This window comes from Salminus brasiliensis, chromosome 19 (genome assembly GCF_030463535.1).
Source record: "Salminus brasiliensis chromosome 19, fSalBra1.hap2, whole genome shotgun sequence".
Classification (NCBI taxonomy): domain Eukaryota; kingdom Metazoa; phylum Chordata; class Actinopteri; order Characiformes; family Bryconidae; genus Salminus; species Salminus brasiliensis.
Genome location: NC_132896.1, coordinates 15,303,763 through 15,326,626, shown reverse-complemented (window position 1 = coordinate 15,326,626; position 22,864 = coordinate 15,303,763). Strand labels below are relative to the sequence as shown.

Below are 22,864 nucleotides of genomic sequence, written 5' to 3'. Positions count from 1 at the left end.
CAACATGGAAAATGGTAAGTCGTGCTTCCAGCCAACAACAACAAGGCCAAGCGACTATCCAAACTGTAGTATGTAACTGGGTACATCCAAGGGGAGTTAGCCTACAGGGAAAGACAACAATGAGTGATGGTAAGTAAAATAAGGGTGAAAGACATGCCCAGCATGCAAAAAGAGGTGTGGACGCATCGACCAAACGGCCAATAATCTTTCATTTGACTTGATTGACTTAATTGACTTACATTTTTAATATGTACAAGAGCCAGTTCGGTCGCACACTCTCAGTACATCCGCCACCTCTGTCCCAGCTCTCAACACATCTGAACTAAAACATCATGAACACTGGATACCTGGTGGAACTGTGTTGAGAGCCAGAATAGATTCCAGCCTGGCCAGTCCCCAAAGACCTGCTTTTACCCTGATTGAAACAGGTATTGTATAAGTTGTCTTTTTCCTCAGTGATGTGTGGGCCTGTTCTGACATCCCAACCATTCCAATCCCAAGTGAAACTTTCCATTGGTTCTCTGGTTGTAAGATTAATAGCATCTGCTTTGGGGGGCTAAGCCAATACTAACAGCAGGCCGCTGGGTCATGCTAACAGAGTGCAGATTTGTGCAATAATTCAATATCATACCATAAATACATTAGCCAGTCCTATTGTTTTCTTAGACCTCTAGTCAGCTGAGGGATGGAATTACAGAGAGATACTGTAGCCTATCTATAGAGGAGTTTGAGACACAGTCCTGTGTTTGAGACCCGTGCCTCTGCTTTCCAGCTTTTATATATAGATCCATAGAGTCTGAATTTAGGATTTATTGGGTTCTGCTGGGTTCACAAACAGCACTAAAGATATAGGAATGGCAGAAAACATTGCTAATATTGTTAACACTGACTGAAAACTAATAGTTATGACTGGCATTATGCAGATAATATCATGGAGGAGGTGGGACGAGCTTTCACACACTGTTAGGGCATTTTTAGACAGGCCTGTTCCTTTAATATATTACCTCCTTCCCTGTGTGTTTGCATCAGCATTTCAGCCCACCTTTTCTCTCTGCAGGCTGTAAAGTGAGGACAACACTTGAAATAATGCCTTTGTGTGTTGTAAACTAAGCCCACCGATGACATCACTCCTTATTCACACTGTGATCCACACATATTGCTTATAAATTAACCTATTAAATCTAATTAAATCTATAATCCTTGATTTAGTGTACCCTTGACTAAATAGCAGATCTCTGTTCATAAAGGCAGGTATAGCAATCATATAGGCAATCACTGGACTCTTTATGAGCTGAGTTGAGTGTGTTAGAGCAAAACTTTCAGGTTTTATACTCGATGTTTAAGGGAGTTGCTTTCTTCCATGTGCTTTCCAATGCATTGTAGTGGTGCTTTTCACAAAAATAAGAAAATGTGCAGCATTCATTAACTGAATAGTCATTTTGATCAGATCGACTATAAGCTGATCTTTCACCTCAAGGCCTACAAAATAGCAATAGGCCTGTTTAAGCTGATGCACCCACACAGAGCCCTGTGCGTTCCCAAACACAGCGCCCTATAAGCACTTCAAGATCATGTCTTTATTATAAGTATTATGGCCCAACTGCAGTCTGTTATATTAGATATAAACACGTAGGCACAGACAGACAGTAAATTAAGCCCAGAGCCAGATTATTTCACTATTAACATCGTCTGTAGCATTACATCATTGGAGGCTGATCCACAGCGTTTAACAGGCAGACACTTCACCACCGTGTGATTGGCTCAGCGCTCGGACACACAGCTGTAAGCCAGACCGTCAAAGTCGGCCGCTGATTGGCTCTACACGCCCCCCCCGCGCTTCGTCCCGCCCCCCCGGGCGCTCTGATTGGACACAGTATCGCCGTCCGTGTCAGTCTGCCGTTGCTCACCCAGTCATACCGTGGCTGATGTCCGGACTTGTAGATTTCGTAGCGGCTCGGCTTTTGTTAGCGAGTTGGTTAAGACCAAGAAAGACAGACGAGCCGTATTCATGCACTTACAGGGAAGAAAATGATCATCTGTGCGAAGAAAATGGAGTATCACCTTGGAAATCAGTGCCAGCTTGTCCAGAATCAGGTATGTTATGGATGTCGAATCGCGGAAAGTCCAATTTTCCCAGCTAAACAGCAGCTAACCTGCGTCTTTCTCAGGTGCAACTTAGCGAGCTAAAGATGGAGCTGCTTTAAAGACTAGTTTAAAAGTTAGTCGTTTCCGATCAAGCTCGAAATCTAGCCCTGGAATTCAGACGATCTTGTCGTTCATTCATTCATTCATTCGTTTATTATTTAGCTGCTTAAAAAAAGGCACAGCTCAAATCAGCTGTCTGTTTTTGAGAAGATTGACGTCTGTAATTAAACTTTCCGTCTATAACGACAACCCCCAGCTAATGCTGAACGCTTTAAAAGCCAGCGATATTTCTAACGAGTTTATTTTATTAAATATAATTAAACGGCTAAAGTTAACCCCTTTCCTCGGTAGCTATAGCTAATGTTAGCTAGCTGGCTAATTAACTTCCCCTGTAGCTGCAGTCAAAGCCAGAACTTGCCTCGGCAGTGAAGACTTGAGGGGGCGTTTGGTCTCCAGTAAGCAGCAGAGCTGCTCTCAACAAAAGCAAGTTTCACAGATTCAGTAAAACCACTTGACATTGTCGTACAGACACATGTTAGATGGCAGCAGCTTCGAGACTTCTTGGAGCTGTCTTGCTCGCAGCAGATCTAGCTATAGATGTCAGTTTTGTTAACCTCCCCCTTTCACTTTGTTAGCACTACATTTTCTGCCTGAAGTCTTGATGAATTAGCTAGCCTGCTAGCTCATTGAGCTGCCTAGCCTGCTAAATATGAATGTCATTGCTGAACCAAGTACAAAGTGTCTGCTTTTCATCTTAAAACCATGCATCGTGTCTTTTGAGCATGACGATGTCATTTTAGGGGTTCAGGAGACTGAACAGCTCAGATCCCTTTCATTCAGGGCTCGATCATTGTTGTGCAGAAAATTGGGGGGGGGGGGGGGTTGTCAACTAGCAGTAATTCCTGCATACATCTGACGTGCTTTACATTTTGCTGCATATAAGAACAAAAGGTGGACCCGTAGTTGTGAGGGGTCCCTGTCAGCATGTTTGGGATTGCAGTGTTTTAACGTGTGGATTTTCTTCAGATCCATGAGAGAATCCCAAGTTAGTTTTTTTTATTCTCTCTCAGCCAGGCTTGTGCCTGAAATGCACAACATGACCTCTACGTCTTGGGATTGAGGAGTGTGAGGAGATGGGTAGTTGTGTTGCCGTTGTTTGAATGGACATTGCCTTTAGCTACCTATCTCTCTCTTTCTCTCTCTTTTTTTTGGGGGGGGGGGGGAGGCAATTCGTATGGATGGCTGCTAGGCTGGGGAAATAGAAAGGTGGATGTCCGGAGCAATAAACCTGACTAAACGTGGCCTGTCTAACCGTGTTGCGACCCTTTCTGTTGTATTTCTGTGCGTTTTGCTCCCCAGCTGTCAGTCCTGTGTGCCTCTTTTTGTTAGCATTTGTGTGCTGTGATGCTGAAGCACTGCCAATCAAAGTTGTTTTTCTCCTCTTTTGCCTGCACTTCCCTCGCCTGCCGAAAGGGGTCGTTGCGGGCACAAACTTCTTCAGCTTTCAGAGGAACAATGGGTGCATGTGTCTCTTATTAAACTATCAGTAATTTTCCTCTATTTGCTGTCCATTTCTCACAGGCTCTTTGTTCTGTGCAATGCACCTTGTATAAACCCACCATATATGTGTGGCGTTGCTGCGCATCCCACTTGTGATCATTAGCAGGGCTGCTTCGAAGGAACAGACAGGAGGCGAAGCGTCAAAAAACAGGTTGACCAATCCTCAGGTTGACCAGAATTATTTTTTTTTTACAAGAAAAATGTAGCAAGAGTTTATCTTCTTACCATCTGCAAATCTCAGCCTCACTGCAGTGAATGTGGGACCGGCAGGATGGTCACTTCTGGCATTGAAAACATGCTCTTATCAGATGACTCAACATGTATTTCAGACTCGGACTGTGTTGAGTGCTGAGTAGTTCATTTATCTTGTCTCTCCAGAACGGCTCTTTTAGACATCTCTAGTAATCACTAGAGAGCGGGGCTAATACATGTAGAGGCGGCGAAGAAAAACACGGTGGATCTGGAAAATGAGGTGAACAAATGCTAGCCAAGCCAAGTTCCTTTGTGAGCGATGCTTGATTGGTTCATTGTTCGTCAGTCAAATTGCAGGATCAGCACACTATAATAAACATAAGCGTATAACTGCATGTGTGTTTCTGAGCAGTGCACTGAATGCGATCCACCCTGTCTATGTGTGGGTCTTGCCTGCCTGCCTGCTTGCTGGTCTGCCTGTCTGTGTCTCCATATGTGGCTTGGCCTGTTTGTCTGTGCGGTGCTGGCCTTGGTTTCGTTCAACCCCCAGCAAGCTGCAGCTGGCTGTTTTGTTCCCCTCCCTGGCTTCAGGTTGCCGAGCCAAAAAAGTGTTCCCACTGTAGCGAGAGGGATTTGTGTGTGTGTGTGTGTGTGTGTGTGTGTGTGTGTAACGGAAGCAGGGACACTTGCGCATGACAAGGACGGACCCCTCTAGGCTCTTCGAGAATGCAGATTGAATATGCCATCCAGCTCTTATTCTATCCCTACACTAGAGCCCCACTCATTCACCACCATGTCAAACCATTCATGAGCATAAAAAGGATTTGGGCTATAGTCTAATTATGCTGGTGCCTTCATTATCTTAGTATTTCAGGGTTCACGTGCCACGTTTTATGCAGTTACCTTCACTTGTTCTCCCAGATCACTGAAAATTTCTAAGGCTTCACTGCATTGCTCATAATCAGGGCCAGGCATTTATATTTCTTGGGCTGTCTTTGGTCCTTTTTCTCATGACTTACACTTAACACTTCTAACACTCAGGATCTGCTTTCTATATTCCAGTCAGTAGGTCTGTAATTGTATCTCCCAAGTAGGATGCTTCTTTTGAACGCTGATTCTTCAAAGCAGCCTGAACTGTGATCAAAAAAATCATGATGCTCTTTTTACTGGTCCTTTTTTTTCCACATTGTAAGACCTCATTCAAATCTCCCTGCCAGGACGCATTCAAATGTATTCAAATCTAAACACTGTTTGGTTTGTCCATGACCAGATGGATAGGAACACACTCCATAGACCTGCTGTGCGAGTTGAGTTGCTCTGTATTTGAGTATGCAAGTAGGCCAAACCTTGTGGTATTAAAGCTAAACAAAAAGCCAGAGGCAAAAAAAATACTTTTGAGCCATGTGTTGATAAAAGGCCACGGAAGAACAGTATCCTGAATTTTTAACCTTTTTCTTAACCTAATGATGAAAGCACCAGTGTCACTTAATCATTCAGCTGAATTTTAGAGGGACTTGCCAGGAGGATGTGAGACTGGCTTCCTGTTTCATATTGAGTGTGGGTAAGGAAGGACATGCCTGTGCATGTTGCTGGTGGCCAATCAAGGGTGTTTTATTGATGGTGAACGGGTACATTTAACACTTGTAGGTACTATTTTTTAGGTAGTTAGACTTTGTATAGGTTGAGGAAAGTGTGGCCTAAGTAACGTGAGTTAGCTTGTGTTGGTCACTCCATTGACACGTACGCATTAGTTTCGTTGTACTGAACCGTTGATGGCAACCGTTGACTGTATCTTAATTTACAGTAGCCTGTTTTTCTGGGTCACTGCAGAGGAGCTATGGGCGTTGGTACTGGGCCCTGTGACATGTGATCTATTTACCAGGGAAAGTGCCCCTGGAGAGTCCCTGGGGAGAGTGGAGTTTGAGCTGTTACGAGAGTCTGCGCTTGGCTTCTCGTTCCTTCATTAATGGCTAGCTCATGTGTGCCTCGCCGGCACACCGCTTGCAAGTTATAAGCAATTAGCCTTCAACTTAATTGCAACCTTACGTGACTTTGCCCGAGTGCTACCGCTTACTTTCACATAGGTCTTCTCAAGTGTGAGTCCTAGACATTCGCCTATTCAAAGTGCTTCAGTTGGCCGTGTATTGCTTAGACATTGGATTTAACTCTTGGTGGACTACTGATGCAGGTGTCTGGTTGTGTGTGACACTTGTTCCGTGTGTGTTAGTTAGGCATTAGTGAGTTCCACTGTGTTAAACTGTGCTGTAACTGGGTGACCTGATGAAATTTATCACGATAATCAGAAATATCACGGTGTACTTTCGTGATACTGTACAGATCATCACTGGAACAGTGAGCAACTTTGTGTTTCGTTACCAAGAGAGCATCGCTAGACCATATTGGTTGGTTTTAGTGAAGAGCACCTTCTGAAATCCTAAGTAAAGTCATTTGTACTGTATTTTATTTTGATAGTATTAAAATATGCAACCACTGAGATCATGAATTTCTTTAAGTATTGTGGTATTTATGCCATGTCATCCATTCCTAAACTGTGCTTCATTAGATTCTAGATTCCTAAATGCTTACCCGGTATAACCACATCCAATCTACCATAACATTTAATTCCACCTGCCTAATATTGAGTTGGTAACCCTTCGACCACCAAAACAGAGCTGACCATTCTAGGCATAGACTCCACAAGACCTCTGAAGCTATCCTGTGGTATTTGGCACCAAGATGTGAGCAGCAGATCCTTGAAGTCCTGTAAGTTGTGAGGTGAAACCTCCATGGATTGCATCAATGAGCCATAGCGGCCCGTGACCCTGTGGTTCCTTTCTTGAACCACATTTTGTAGGTATTATCCACTTCATACTGGGAACCCCCCAAAAGACCTGTCTGATGACCCAGTCATCTTTGCATCATGATTCTTGTCAAAGTGACTGAGGGTCGTCATGCCTGACCATTTTCCCCCTGCTGGTAACACATCATACCCAAGAACTAACTGTTCACTTGCTGTCTAATGTATCCCACCCCTTGACCGATACCACTTCGCCTGTCAGTGATGTTAATGCAATGGCTGATCAGTGTACATTGAGCCGTGAAGCATATGTAGGAAGAAAAGAGATGTGTTTTGGGCTGAGTGTAATTTCACACCCACTGTTTGCACTGTGCATGTGGGTGGCTTTTTTATTCTCCCTCCCTCTCCTGCATGTCTTTCGCAGGACTGGCTATGGCGAATGACAAGACACCTGTCTCACGAAGAGATACATTCAACCTCTCAGCAGCTCCTGACGTATTCCTTTTTTCCCGTTCTTCTCTGTGCAGGAATGTTGCTAAATCAGACTGCCCTATTTTATTTCTTCACGCTAGTCTAACGGTATATATAGAGGTATTCTAGATAGGAGACCATTTTTGCCTTGCTAAACATTATGACTCTATCAGTTATATGTGTGTGTGTGTGTGTGTGTGTGTGTGTGTGTGTTTTGTATTATTCAGTCATCTGATACGCGTATGTGTTAGACTTCAGTGCGGGTGCTTCGTTCCATGTATAGCATGACCTTATAGTTCTGTAACTGCACCTCCGTGCATCGATGCCGTTAAAGCAAGCCCTCTCATGACCCAGTTTGCTCAGAAGGGCGTGAATACATATGGCGGGTCTGTTAACATAAAGAAACTCTTAGACTAGGGTTTTGTTGCTGCCCTGAATAAGGCTTTCTTTTAATGCTCCTTTTTACCTGAGAACCCAGTCAGTTGCCGCCTGTGAGAATGTCGGCGTGTTGTTGCTTGTTGCCTATCTATTACGTAGAGATGCCATTTAGCTCTTATCTGTGCAACTGCCATCCCAGCTGTCTCCCTAAGATATTTATAACTGTCTGATTCTGGTCAGACGCTGGAGGAGCTGGCCTCTGCCGGACGGAGCAGGGGAAACATCAGCACTCGGTCGGACGCTGGGACGCCCGCCTCTGTCGGCGTCCGCAGTAGTGCGGCTTAAAGCTCGAGAGTTTGGAATTTGCGTCGCTTAATGAGATTTAGGCCTTGTTCAGTGTACCGAGTCCATTTACGGACCTGATTGAAGAATTTAAAATGCAAATTTGAACATGAAATGTGATATGTGACTTGTGTGATTAGAACCACATTCTCTCTCTCTCCTTTTCTTTTTTTTTTCTTTCTTTCTGCTACTGATCAACTCTTCTGAATAGTGATTAAGAGTATTCCAGGCTCTCTGCGGCTGTCAGTTCTTCCGAAGTTATGTTGCAAGACCGAGCACGATAAAATACGTGACAGCAATCATGTTTGAGTTCAGTCAGAAGCCGTGCTTCTCCCCCCTCCCCACATGTAACTGACCTCCTTCCCACCATGACTGCCTGTCGGCCAGGCCAGCAGAGCAGTGGTTTACTCAAAGGAATAACTCCTGCCAGCACTGCTGTGCATTTGGCAGTAAAACATTTGGCTGTAAGAGGCCCTGGTCTCCTGTTTCACATACCAGGAAAGAGAGGCAAGACCCATTTTAGTTTCAATCATAATAACCTTAATAATAACAGCAATTCTGTGCTGCTTATTTGATATGGGCTTACCTTCTTCATTGAAATTTCACATCTGACATTTTCATTCTTATTATATATATTTTTTTTCAGCCCCCAAGTACCGTCCATTTACTCTGTCCTTAAGTTCCTTCTTGTGTCAGAATGTGCAAGTGTGGGTGCGTGCAGACAGATAAGGGAAGTGGCTGGAGTGGGGGGGTACAGGACAGGATTTCACTAATCCCCTCAGCCAAACGCAAAGTCAGCCGAAGGCACAACCAGTATGCCTTCAATGGCCTTCATTGGCATTCACAGGTCACGTGAGAAAAGGAAGGCATGACAAATATTCCATTTCCTCCTTCACTTATTAAAAAGTTGAAGTTGTGCTCTCCTATTTTTTATTTTTTTATTTTTTATAGGAACTTCTAGCCCAAGGCAGATGTCTTGTAAATGACAGAGCCCAACTGATGCATTGGTTGGCAGGAGGTGATGTCCACAGTTGTTGATTTTTAATCTGTCGAGAAAGAGCAGTGGTTTTTGGGTTGGGCTATTGCCAAGGTTCAAACGTAGAACCTCCCAGTGATGGGGAGCTGCAGACAGTCGTTGCACTGTAGAAATCACTATTGGGGCTGTGATCCCTCAAATTGGTGCAGTTGTCCGGTTGTGCCAAGTGACTCATACCGTACACAAGTAGCCTTGCTGATTTTGGTTGCCCCTCGCGTCGGAGTACCAAACGTACCAAAGCGTGATTTAGAGGTGGAACCAGAAACGGTACAGACAGCCGATTGTTTAAACACGGTCATCATGAGTCAGCACTTAGCACAAGTTGGAGTCAGACAGCTGCCGATCCTGATGAGTGTCGCTGTAAATACTGGCGACGAGCTGAACTAAATATACACTCACCAAGTAATTTATTAGGAGCGGTCTCTTCTAATACTGAGCAGAGCCTCATTTTGATCTTGAAAAAGGTTCAGTCCTTCATACAATGGATTCAACAAGACGTTGGAAACGTTGCTTCGAGATTCTGGGCCGTGTTGACATGATTGCGTCATGCAGTTCCTGCAGAACTTTCATGCTGTGAATCTCCAGTTTTACCACATCCTGACTGAACTCTGTCATTTTCCTGAACACAGTTTGAGATGAGTTTTTTTTCAATCAGCCTGGACTGTTGACACAAGGCAGGTCATGAATCCAGGTCCATGAATCCGGAGTCCAGTTCTGACCCCATCATCTGTGTCCCTCAGCAGAAATCGAGATTCATAAGACCAGGCTTTAACTGTCCAGTTCTGGTGAGCCTTTGCTCCACTGCTGCCTCAGCTTTCTGTCCTTGGCTGCAGAAGTTGAACCCGACGTGGCCTTCTGCTGTTGTTGCCCACCTGCCTCAAGGTTGGACCTGTTGTTCATTCTGCGCTGCTTTTATGCTCACCACAGTTGTACAGAATGATTATCTGAGTTACTGTAGCCTTTCAGCAGCAATGCTCAAATAAGCTGTGGCATTCAGGCGGTAACTGGTATTATATATATATATGCAAAGGAAACACTCCCCACACCATTACACCACCTCCACCAGCCTGGTGGAGTGTTGACACCGGGCAGGTTGTCTCAATCAGTCCAAGCACCAAATTCTGAACTTACCATCTACACGCCTCAGCAGAAATCAAGATTCTTTGTCCGCATAGCTGTCGCTCACTGGATGAGATTTCTTTATCTTGCATTATCTTCTGATTATGTTCATCTCAATTCAGTTGTGCTTAAACCTCTGGAGATCAGACGTTTAGAGAATATTCAAAACAGCCTGTCTGGCATCAACATTAATGCAACATTCAACATGACTGAGACCACATTTTTCTTAATTCTAATGGTTGACGTGAACATTATCGGAGTCTACGGGCCCATATCAGCGTTGTTGTCCTGGTTTTCCTAATGAAATGCTCTGTGAGTGTGTTTTCCAGTTGACTTCTCAACATCCCCTTAAACAAAACAGTTACTGGAAAAAAGAGGAACTGTTTAATATGGGTATTGTTTCCATGCTTAGAACGAAAAGAGCTGAGTAACACAGCTGAGAGGGTTCCTGATTTGGCAACACTGATTTATATACCAAATATACACTGTGTCCAAATGTTTGTGGATACCCCTTCTGATGAGTGCATTCAGCTACTTTAAGTTGCACAGATGTGCAAATGCCCCCACACAGCTTGTCTGGTCCCTGTAGAGAAGTACTGGCAATAGATTAGGACTCTCTGGAGCAGGTAATGGTACATATTCGTACCATGCCTAATGCCAGGCCTGGGCTAGAGGGGTATACAACCCCCTAGCATTAAGCTGTGGAGCAATGGACATGTGTTCTCTGAAATGATTGTGCTCCATCCAATAGAATGAGTTGGGATGTTGGAAATGTGGTGGCAAGGGGATCAACCTGATTCCTGGTTCTTTCTGAATGGAACCCCTAAATGCTTTCAGCTGTACAAGGGACACGAGTACTTGACTTGGGTACTGACCATTCAGAAATTAGCACCCGTGCCACACTGTACCATACTGGATGATCTAGACTGGGTGTCCCAAAAGCACCTTAACATTTGGATGACGATTGTAGCGTGTCCGTCATTTCACGCTATGCTTTTTGGACACTAGGATCATACACAACACACTATTAGCATTTACACATAGTTTTCTGTATTCAAAATGTGTGTTTTGTGTTATGCTACTTTATAGGAATTAAGACTGCGTTTCTGCTGTTTTATTAGTGTCTGCTGTGTGTTATCAATTACCAAAGTTTTTATGTTCAGCTGCGTCTGGGGTGATTTTTAGACCAGACTGCCTGTTGTTGCCCAACTCACTGACTGGAAGTATCTCGGGCACATGAGCCAGACGACTCGGTAGACAGAGCCGTCTGTCTGGCTATTGTCTTGAAGACTAACTCCAGACTTGCAGCCCGCTCTCCCTCTGTCTGGCTACATGCCTTCAGGACCAGTGCAGAGGTCTTGTTTGTTTCTTTTTCCCATCTTGCTCCACCCCCCCCCCTTCTCTCCCTCCCCACCCAAAAAAACAAGGAATTATTCAAAGAATGCTACTGTTGGTATTGCTTCTATTTTCTTTCTCCCTCTTTTTCAAGAGTCCAAGAGGATTCCTTAGAGACTGACGAGTTTTATTACCCACGGCAGAGTCATGGCCCGTTACCATTTTGTAATGCTCCATTTGGAATCAGTTGCTGTGCTGCAGTACAGCCAACTCTGAGAAACATGGGCTGCAAAAATGGAAGCATGGACTTTTACAGTAATGAACAATAACAAAGCCATATATACATATGCAGTTCCAAACCAACCTAAAGCACACTTCTTTTCCTTAATTTAATCAGATTTTTTTTTTTTTTTTTTAATGAAGGGTTTAATGAAACTAATTTATCCCTGTCTGCTAATTTTCCATCTGTCTTTGTCCGTGTTCTTTGTGCCTGGCTCACTGTGGTGTTTTCTGCCCTACGCAGGTGATGAAGGTGAACTCTGAGAAGGAACGTGCCTCTCCACTGTGCATGAAGGCTCTGGCCAGCAGGGGGCGTTTAGACACAGTATCTCAGCAAATGGCCTCCCATCCGCAGTATTTGGAGAGCTTCCTGCGCACCCAGCACTACATTCTGTATATGGACGGCCCATTGCCGCATCATTACCGCCACTACATAGCCATCATGGTAAGACCACCCTTTGTAGCAGCCTTTGTACTTTGCCTTTGTTCTTCAGTTTGCATTCAAGGAAGGAAATGCAGAACCCCTTCAGTGCAGAAGATGGAGCACCCAGAGTTCTAGTTCTAGTGTATGATGAGAAATTCCATGTATTGTCTCCATATTCCACAAGATAAGCATAGAATAGGGGGTGTTATAACACATGAATCACTGTCTCAGAAGCTGGTGTGTGTATAAACAGGATACAAGTAGGCCAGAACACTTCTTCAAGTACGTGCAGAAATTAAATCTCTCCTTGTGGGCGTGTGTTTCAGGCTGCAGCACGGCATCATTGCAGCTACCTGGTTTCTCTGCACTCGGCTCAGTTCCTGCGGGTGGGGGGCGACCCGCTGTGGCTGCAGGGTTTGGAAGCGGCACCCCCTCGCCTGCAACAGCTCGACCACATTAACAAAGTGTTGGCTCACCAGCCGTGGCTCACTGCTCAGTCCCACATCCAGGTACAGTACAAGTACACAATGTTCAAACAAAGAAGCACTAAAGGAGGGTGCTGTGTGTGTGTGTGTGTGTGTGTGTGTGTGTGTGTGTGTGTGTGTGTGTGTGTGTGTGTGTGTGTGTGTGTGTGTGTGTGTGTGGGGAACTGCTGTGTCTGTTATGCATAGCAGTAAATTAAACGGACTAGGGCTGCCAAAATGCAGTGCCTATTCGGAGGAGGAGGAGGAGGAGGAGGATGTCTATTTGAATGTTTAATCTACCTGTACAACTACACTTAGCAAGTTTCAACCCAGTTAGTCTCACATTACTGCTGCCAAACACACGCAACAACTTGCCATTTCTTCCCGTAAATATAGAAAAACAGTCATTCTTTTTACAGCTGTTTTTGAACCATCGTTGCTTCAGATTGGAGACTTTTTCTAATGAGCTAGCTCTCCAAACAGAAGCATTTTGTAGCCTAGCTATTAATTGCTTTCCTTCATGCAGCTACCACACACGCTTTTATGGAAAAGTTATTCTCAAAAACATGAATCAGTTTTAATTTTAATTTTTTAATTTTTTTAACCAATTATTATTTTTTTAATAATTGGTAGTTTTCTTGGTTGACTTTGCCTATATACATTTAAGTACTGGATTGTATTAAAACCGTAGACATTTCTGCAAAGGATTGATGTTGTACTGAGTGTATTATCTTGCATGTTGAAAAAAAAAAAATCCTCTGTATGGGTGACCTTTAAAAAAAGGAGCTGCATTATGGAATGTAAATTCTACAAAAGACATTTTACAGTCCAACTGTAGAAACACAGGTTTTCCCTTTTTAATTAATCAATAGGTACTGTAAAGTCTGCACTACCAAGTACATAAACAGTACTACCAAGTACATATACAGATATTTGTAGCAGTATTCAGTTACATTTGTTAATTTACAAAAGTGTAATAAAAAAAAATCAACACTAGCTTTTACCTGAAATTGTACAATAAAGCTTCCATTTCAGGTATAAACTAACTTTAACTTACAAAATTGTTATTTACAGTGCCCATAAAAAGTATTGGGCCTCTTTTATTGCTTTTATAAATGGAAACATGTTCATTAAAAGGGAAAAAAAAAGTCTTGGTGGCCTTGTGAGGATTGTCTGCTCTAGGCAGATTTACACAGTGTTATAATCCTTCCATTTCCTAATGATGGGTCTAACTGAACACCAGGGTATGTTCAGTGGTTTGGAATTTTTTGTATCCAGCCTCTGACTGGACCTTCCAGACCTGTGTCTTTATACTCTTGTCTGCACTCAGCTGTTCTCCATTTCACGAACTGACTATGATTCTGGGTTATAAGAGCAATAAAAAGGGGCTGAATACTTTTATAGGCGCTGTATGTAGTATTTGTGATACTGTATTATTTCAAGGACAGCCCTGTGCATTTCAGGGTAAAGCAATGTACCTTGTGAGTTATCTTTGCAAACCAATATCACAGTGTTATTATTAGTGAACGTGAGTAGAAGGAGACCTGAGCCTCGGGCCCCTGATGAGCTGGTATCTTTTCTCCTGATGTCCCGCAGGCTCTGCTGAAACCGGGTGAACAGTGCTGGTCCCTAGCTGAGCTGGTCCAGGCCGTGGTGCTGCTGGCCCACTGTCACTCACTCTGCAGCTTTATCTTCGGCTCGGCCTCCGAGACAGACACCGCGCCCACCCCGAGAGTGCCTCACGGAACGCCCCCGGGCTACTGCCTGTGCGACGCTGCCAACGGCAACACAGCCTTACCACCCACAGAACGCACGGCCCGCAGAAGGGTAAGGGCTTAGAGCTCACCACAGCCAGCCAAAGCTTTCTGTTACACCTTATGTGGGTTGAGTTGTGACTTTTTGGCACAGTAGGTTTGCTTTTCATGTTCAGTGAAAACCTCAGCTGTTGCTCTGCATGTTCACTAGAAATCTGGGTGTACTCAAAGTTGTGTCTCTAAGGTGTTGTGGTATCTATGTGGGTTAACGTGCATAACTCAACTCCATTTCTTTTCCCTCTATAATGCAGTCTCTAGACTCAAGCTGTGAGCTGGCGTGCCTGCGAGAGAGAATACAGAAGTCTCAGGAGGAGAAAGAGAGAAAAGGAGATCCAGTCCTACAGTCACACACACTTCTGCATATAGGTAGGCTGTGTGCCAGGGATCCGATCCGCCCCTGTGTCATGGCTCGCAGGGTTTTTATATTTACACTGAAATGGAGCACATGCTTGCGGGTCTGTTTTGAATGACTCTCCTCCTTTCACTTTCCTGTGCTTCTTTCTTTGCCTTCATCTGGATCAGATGCAGAGGAGGAGGAAGAGGAGATGATGTGTTTGACAGACCCCTCCCGCTTCGTCACAGATCCTGATTTTGGCTACCAGGAATTTGCCCGACGGGAGGAGGACCATTTCCAAGTATTCCGGGTGCAGGTGAGGACATTGCGGCTGCTCTGGGTTGTGATGAAGCAGCGGCACAGACCCGCTGTGCACCAGTGTTGATTCAAAGAGGCAATTCTATACTTCACCTTTCTTTAACCTTAAAGAGAAGCTTATTTGCTGTTTAAAGGTCACATGAAATGTCGAAGTTTACACTAGACTTGGGTGGGATCCAAAATACGAATGGGATATTAGCGTTGTAAGAACACCTTGTGTGTCTCTGAAACGTTATCTTTAAAGGAGGAGGAAAACTCTTAAAGTAACATTCCTTAGTGTAGCTCTAATTTGAAAGGTTTGCATTTCTGTCCTTCATTTGTCATAAACAATAAGGGCAAAAGTATTTGGACACCTGCTCATTCGTTGTTTCTTTTTAAATTAAGAGTATTTTAAAATGAAAAAAGTGTATCCTGCTTTTGTTGGAGTAACTGTCTCTGCTGCCCAGAGAAGTTTTTTTTTTTTTTTTACTACATTTTTGGAGCATTGCTGTGAGGATTTGATTATACTCTGCTCCAAAATCTTTTGTAGGGCAGGGCAGGTTGGATGCTTACCACCCCACCTCATCCCCAGCTCCTCCCAAAATTATTGGATGGGGCTCCATCATTTCTGAGTTCCACACAGTTCCACCTCTCTACAGCTCAATTCTGGGAGGCTTTATGCCCCTCTAGCCCACGCCTGGCATTAGGCGTGGGCTAGAGGAGCATGGTGCCACCAGGTGTATGTTTATCTGCTATCTTGGCAATACTTCTCTATAGGGATTAGACAAGTTGTGTGTGGAACTTGAAGCAGCTGAATGCATTCATTAGAAGGGGTGTACACAAACATTTGGACATATAATGTATGATAACAATTCAGAAGTTCCGAAGTTTTCCCGGAGCCGGTATATTCCCATCTGGATTCACTCACAGTCTTCGGTGCATCTATAAACGTGTATTGTAATGTTGCGAGCGCTAATTCGTAGCATGTGTGTTTGTGTACAGGACTACTCGTGGGAAGATCACGGTTTCTCCCTAGTGAACCGGCTCTACTCTGACATCGGGCATCTGCTGGACGACCGGTTCCGGAGTGTGGCTTCTCTCCCTTCCCCCCACGACCCTGATCTCAAAAGAGCAATCTGGAACTACATCCATTGCATCTATGGAATTAGGTACCATCAGTGTGCATCTCTCTTTTTCTCTCACTTGGCTTTGAATTTGGGCTACAGCAAGCTTGCCTGCAGTCCAGTAAAGCTCAGTCACTTAAAGGGTTTTCCTAAACTACCCTTAAGACAGAACACTTGAGTGACTTAATGACTTAAAACTCCCCCTTAATAAATTGAATAAAATATTCCTGTGTTTCCACAGATATGATGATTATGATTATGCAGAAGTGAACCATCTGCTGGAGCGTGGACTGAAGCTTTATATTAAGGCAGTGGCCTGCTATCCAGACTCTACTAAGAACCCTCTGTGTCCCCTGTCCTGGTCCCCTCTCAAAACATCGGAGAAGGTAGGCATTCTCAGGGAATCATTTTTTTTTTTTAACTGTGGGGTCATGCTGTTTTTTGGCAGAAATTGCTATTGGTATAGATCACTATGCCATTCATATGAATCATGCATGTTTTTTGAGTTCTTGGGGAGTAGTACACATAGTAGCTAAGGGGTCATTGTTAGAATGTATTGCTTATATATATATATATATATATATATATATATATATATATATATATATATATATATATATATATATATATATATATATATATATATATATATATATATATGGACATGACCACAAATATTTTTGTTCAGCTTTATATTGCCTATTATGTTTACTTAGCCAGGAGAGCCTGTTAGCTTTAATACATGTTTTTATTTTGTTTTTGTTTATTAATGTAGGATATTTAAATGTGTTTTAATAAATGTATATACTTATATATTTTTTATACATTTTATATGCAACACAATAGATTGCCTTGTTTACAGTATGGCAATATAGTGAATCTCCATATGGTGATGCATATAATTTCCATAGATTTGTATGTTTTTGTGTTTGTGTGTTTTTTCTCAAGAATAGAGAATTGATTTGAGTTCCCATATCTAGTCTAGAGATCTAGGCACCCATATTTAAACAATTATCAAGTTTAAAAGTTAACAAAGCCTTCTGTTGACTCCTGTGGTAATGTGCCATTTGCCTTTTCCCCTATCAAGGTTTTCCTACAGCAGTGTTATGTTGCACTGTTTAATATGCGCCTCTCAAATCAATGATGCACTGGCATCAAGCGATGCGTTCAACAGACTAGAGCAAATCTTAATACCCATTTATAATAATAAATGAATATAATAAATGAGTATGATAATACTAATTACTGTGTGAGGTTGGGGTGAGTGGGGCACAACCTAGTACATTTCTGTTTGTGCTAAATCATTTGGAACCTATTCAATACAATATCTCTCTCTTTCTCTCTCTATATCTGTCAATCAATATATCAATCATATATATGCCATCCTAATGCCATCCTGTCCTTCTCTTTCTCTTCAGGTCCATGTGAATCTGCTGGTGATGGAAGCCCGGCTTCAGGCTGAGCTGCTCTATGCACTTAGAGCCATCACTCAGTACATGATCGCCTAGGACACCAACTCTCACGTGCAGAGAGAGGGAGTTGCACAATCACTTAAGGTACAAGAGAGCTAACCCAAGGGCAGTGGGGAACGGCACAAGGAGGAAATGGATGTTGAAAAGACAGAGAGCCAAACAGAGACTTCTGAAGAGCAATATCTCTCCTTATCCATATCTCATAAGTTCCCTTTTTTCCCTCAAAGGTTACTAAAGTGTGACTTAAGGTACTGCTGTGAAAAGTCTTCAAGGTGAAACTTGAAGGTGGAAAACAATCTTTGTCCCCCTCTATTACTATCTTTTCTGTTCCCTCTCTCTCTCTCTCTCTCTCTCTCTCTCTCTCTCTCTCTCTCTCTGCATGTTCCTCCTTTATTATGTTCTCTGACCTTAACTCCTTGTCCGTGTGTGTGGATGGGAGAGTGTACGTAAGTGTGTGTTTGTTTGTTTTTGTTTTTCTAATTTTCTACTTTTGTTCTGTTTGAAGATTCATGTCCCAGATGGTTAATGTGCAATTACCTTTATTCTATTGTTACTGTTGTTGATGATGATGATGTGGTTGTTGTTGTTGCTGTTGTTGCTGTTGTTGTTCTTGTTATCGTCCATGATATTTTTTATGGTTGTTTTTGGGCTGTTGGTTCTCTGTTAACTGGCAGATGGGAGAGGATATGAGCGAAAGTGTGAATTCCAGTTATGGAGTATTGAATGTTGAAGACTGAGATGATGACAAAGGACTTTTGACCTCTCCCTGAAGCAGAGTCAGTGTTTACTGAGGCTGAGCGAACAGACAAATGTTGATGAATGTTCAACGCAGGTTCTGAATGCTTTCGTTTGGATTTCGGTTCAGAACAAGACATAAAACCAGAGAGCGTAGGGTAAGATTACATGACTAGAGCTTTTGTTTTAATAGCACTTTTAACATAAACGATACATTTAGAACAGACTTTTCCTACAGCAGGAGAAAAACGAACCATTGAAAAAGGAGGAGCTTCAACTTACTCCTTTTGAAAACTGCTAGTTGTACAGCTTGTTTATCCAACATTAATGTGAAGGTTAAGGAAACAGTAGACACTCTCAAATCTGGCACATTTTAGCAGTTTTACTCATAAAGTATAAACATAAAAAAAAAATTACCTTGAAATCCACTCCTCCACCATGACTGTGGAGTGTAGAATAAGCTTAGGTGTAATGGTTTTAAAAGTTGAAACATTTCTAGTGTAGGTCAAATGAAGGAAATTCTGTTCCGAACCTGCAAAATAGTTTGCTGATCATTTTTTCATCTGTGGGGGAGGAAAAAAAAAAAAAAAAAAAAAAAAAGTGATGAGGTCCGAGGTCAGCCTGCCACAATGCTTCCTGTAATTGACCTGCACAAATTGTTTCCTTGCACTGGACGTTTTGCACAAAAAAAAAAAAGAAAAAAAAAAGAAACCCGTAAGTGACCTGCATTGCCTCTGAGCAGCTGTAACTGTTATTGGAACAAATGACCTGGTGAGGCCTGGATTCACTGGTACCAAACACACTGATGCCGTAGTTCCTTCTAGAAAGATGTTGCAGTGCTGGTGGAAAAGGCCAAACTTGGTTATTTGCTAAGTAAAGCCATTATAGTATTGAATTGAGTTACAGGTTTCTGATGCTCAGTCGGCAAAGAAACCTGGGCATCCATGGATATTGATAGGGCTATTATTATGATTTATTTTTTTTTTTTTTTAACACATTGCATTACTTTACTGTGTCACTGAGGCTATGTGCCAAGAGGCTTTTTGGCATGGACTTTTTTCGAGTTTAGACAGTATGGCGATTGGTACTGAAGTGTCGAACTCAAGATCAGACCGTAGGAATGTTGAAAAACAGCTGTGTTGTTTTGCACTGTTTAATATGCGCCACTGGAATCAAACGATACGTTCAACAGACTTGAGCAAAATATAATATCCATTTTAATACTGATTACTGTGTAGAGAGGGGTGAGTGTGGCACAACCTAGTACATTTCTGTTTGTGCTTAATCATTTGTAACCAAAAAAAAATAAATTAAAAAAAAAATATTAATACTTTTGTTCCCAGCACCAAATGTTAATGAACAACGTAGCTGAAAAAAGATGTGTGCAAACGCTATTATTTGGTATCAGAGTCAAACAGATGAATGCAATACAAAATGAGTATTGTTTACCAGATATGCTTTCCAGTATAGAGAGAGAGAGATAAATAAAAATACAGAATAGCTGTTTTTTACGCTGTTCGATATAATGGCAGTAATTCTGGCAGTAGTTCTTCACATTGTGTTTTTCAATGAATGGATCAAAAGAAATGATCCAACATGTTTTGTTTTGGTTTTTTTTGCTTGAAGGAAAAAAAGATTGTTAGTGACCACAAAACGGAAGCGCTAAACAGAAACTCCAGAACAATAAAAGTTAAAGATTTAACTTGTATGACATCCATAGTGCTTCCTAAACAGAAACCATTTTCCTTGAAGATTATGGTTTCTGTCGTTGTTTAACCTTTGGGGGCTTAATTGGAACACCACAGTAAACTAACCCCCCTGTGTGGAGGCCGTACTCTGCCTGGCTAGCTCTTCCTGCGAGCTGTTCAAATGCTTTGGTGCTATATTACTGACAAATAGAGGGTAATTCAAAATAATTAAACTCACACAACTCAGCAACTTTTAAGGTACTGCGACAGTCTTCAGGAAGAACTATCAGTCCGATAGTAGTAAAAATGTGATGACAAAAAAAATGTCCATGCTGTGTTAGTTTGTGCCCGCTTTCCCCTAAACAATATCAAATGAAAATATCACTTCTTCTGTACCATGAAATTGAGTTCAGACAGGAAAAGAACACTCCTTTTAAGAGTATATTAGACCTGTGCTTAGCTACACCATTCAGCCACAACATTAGCACCACCAGTCCTTTGTTTCTACCCTCTTTGCCCATTTTTTTCAGCTTCACTTACCACAGAGTTACTACATACTGTGTAGCTCTATAACTCCAGACTGTAGTCCATCTGTTTCCCTGCATACTTTGTTAGCCTCCTTCCACCCTGTTCTTCAACGGTCAGGACCCCACAGGGCCACCACAGAGCAGCTATTATTTGGGTGAACAGGGTGAAAGGAGGCTAACAAGGTATGCAGAGAAACAGATGGACTATACAGTCTGGAATTCTAGAGCTACAGAGTGCTCCTATATGGTCAGTGGAGTTGATGAATTGAACAATGAGTGTAGAAACAAGGAATGGTATTAATGTTATGGCTGATTTAATATGAATATTGTGTGTTTATTATGTTGAATGCTCAGAAAACATGAATATTTTAACACAATTTTAGACACTCCTCTTTTTTTTTTTTGCATGTAAAAAAATGTATCAGAGCAAAACACCACTGTATCATATCAGAGATGTGGAAGGGAGTGATCGGGTAGCCGCTGTCTGTCTAGACATAGCCAGTGACTCGTTTTTGTTTTTATTTGTTTGTTTTTTTGTTTTTGTTTTATTTTGGGGAGGGAAGAGAAGGCGGGCTAAGACTGTAATGCTGAATCTCGTCAGCTGTGCTGTTTGTCTTTTCTAGTACAGTAATACGGGACTGTTAGAACTGCAAAGTGCATATCAGAGGAACATGAAAACCAATGGATGTATTTTGGGATGTGCTACACTTTGGCTGACGACCTGGACACAGATTCCAGTCCCAGCTTCTTCTTTTTGTGTGTGTGTGTGTGTGTGTGTGTGTGTGTGTGTGTGTGTTTATGTGTGGTCCATTAACTGTGTTCTACAGTCCAGGACTATCCTTGATTTGATCCTTGATGGATTGTATCACAGGGAGCCACAGATGGAACTAAACAAGCGCGGTGCCTTCAGTTTATATCAGTAAGGCGAACTTGGACTGGTGGTGTGGCTGAAGGACGGGAGGTATCACCGAAGCATATCGGATAGAGGCCGGTTTGGTAGCATGGGCTGAACTGCACTGCTTCTGCACTCGCAAAAAAAGCAAACATAAACACGAACCACACTGCAGCAGACAGGCCCGCAGAAGGGATGCTCAAGTGCGCTTCCCCGAACCAGCCAACAACAACAGCAGCAGCAGCAGCAGCAGCACCACCACCACCACCTGTCAGCACTGTCGAGCTGCTCTGCATCTTGCGTGCTGTAGTTTGCCTGTCGTACCTTCAGCATGTCTTGATCGGTCACTCCCTGTTTGCCTTGTGTGACATCAAAGAGCAGCAGTGGACTCTTATCCCTGTTTTTTTTTTTTTGTTATTTTCATTTTTTGGGGGGGCAGGGACGGGGGGTGCTTTCCTTCTGAACCCTCCACTCTGATGGATGAACTAAAGGACTTGTGCCACAGTGATGGACACTGACAGACTGAAAGAGCATGGCTTTTGCCAAGTTGTTTGATATTTACCACGTAAATGTAGGGATTATAAAGAAACAAACCAACGACAAAACAAACAAACAAAAAAAAAAAGATAAAAAATGGAAAAGCAAGCAAAAAATCTTTTGTTTCCCCTGAAGTATGAACTTATTTTTTCTATAAAGATGAGCTATACCACTTATGCCTCCTGTGTGTTATTCTTCAGCTGGACACGTTTGGTAGAAGATGGTTTAAATTGCTTCAGATTTCTAATGTTGAAATGCTACGAGTAATAGCTGTGCTTGTTGTTTGGCACCACAAATGCAATGGTGCCCTCTGGTGGCAGATTCTCCACTCTCACCCATAAGGCCTGGAATGAACCACAGCCCCTTGAACCCTAGGTGTATTAGTCTGTTATTAATTCTAATGCAGGAACTACTGTGATTTATTTGGAGAACATTTGGTTAAGCGTATCTTGTGGAGTCCCACTGGGTTTTATTTTAGGGCCGATGGAACTATGAAAACCTATGGTATTAATTATGACAGTTGTGTAGTTGTGAAAGGTGAAGAAGTGTGGGCAGTGGGGGCAGGACCCCAGCACAGTTTGTTGATTTCCCTACTCTAACAGACCTACTTATCCTGTCAATTGACTGTTGACTGACAAAACTGCAGGAATTTGGCCCTCCAGGAATGGAATTGTCCACCCCTGTTCTACGGTTAAGGCAAAGCCTATTAGAGGCCCTTTGTTGGCGGCAGATTTGTCACATTTTTCATGTTTTTCTCCTCCCAGGCTTCTGTACAGTGCTCGTGTTACCATGCATGTGGTCTTTAATCACATTTACGTATAAAGCCACTTCAAATGGTTCTTTTTCAGATGCCACAGAAGACCTTTGATTCGTTATGGAACCAATGGTTCTTTGAGCGATGC

The 22,864-nt window shown here is 42.7% G+C and overlaps 1 protein-coding gene across 1 annotated transcript; it reads left to right on the top strand.

Annotated features, from left to right (window-relative positions):
- Positions 1 to 1,915: 1,915 nt before the first annotated feature.
- Positions 1,916 to 22,134, top strand: sesn4 (sestrin 4). Its single transcript, XM_072664061.1, has 9 exons — positions 1,916 to 2,094; positions 11,899 to 12,099; positions 12,405 to 12,587; positions 14,139 to 14,369; positions 14,608 to 14,722; positions 14,879 to 15,006; positions 15,990 to 16,156; positions 16,353 to 16,497; positions 17,530 to 22,134. Exons 1-9 carry the CDS (start codon positions 2,029 to 2,031, stop codon positions 17,617 to 17,619), a joined length of 1,326 nt encoding a protein of 441 aa, XP_072520162.1. The 5' UTR covers positions 1,916 to 2,028; the 3' UTR covers positions 17,620 to 22,134.
- The last annotated feature ends 730 nt before the right edge of the window (positions 22,135 to 22,864 follow it).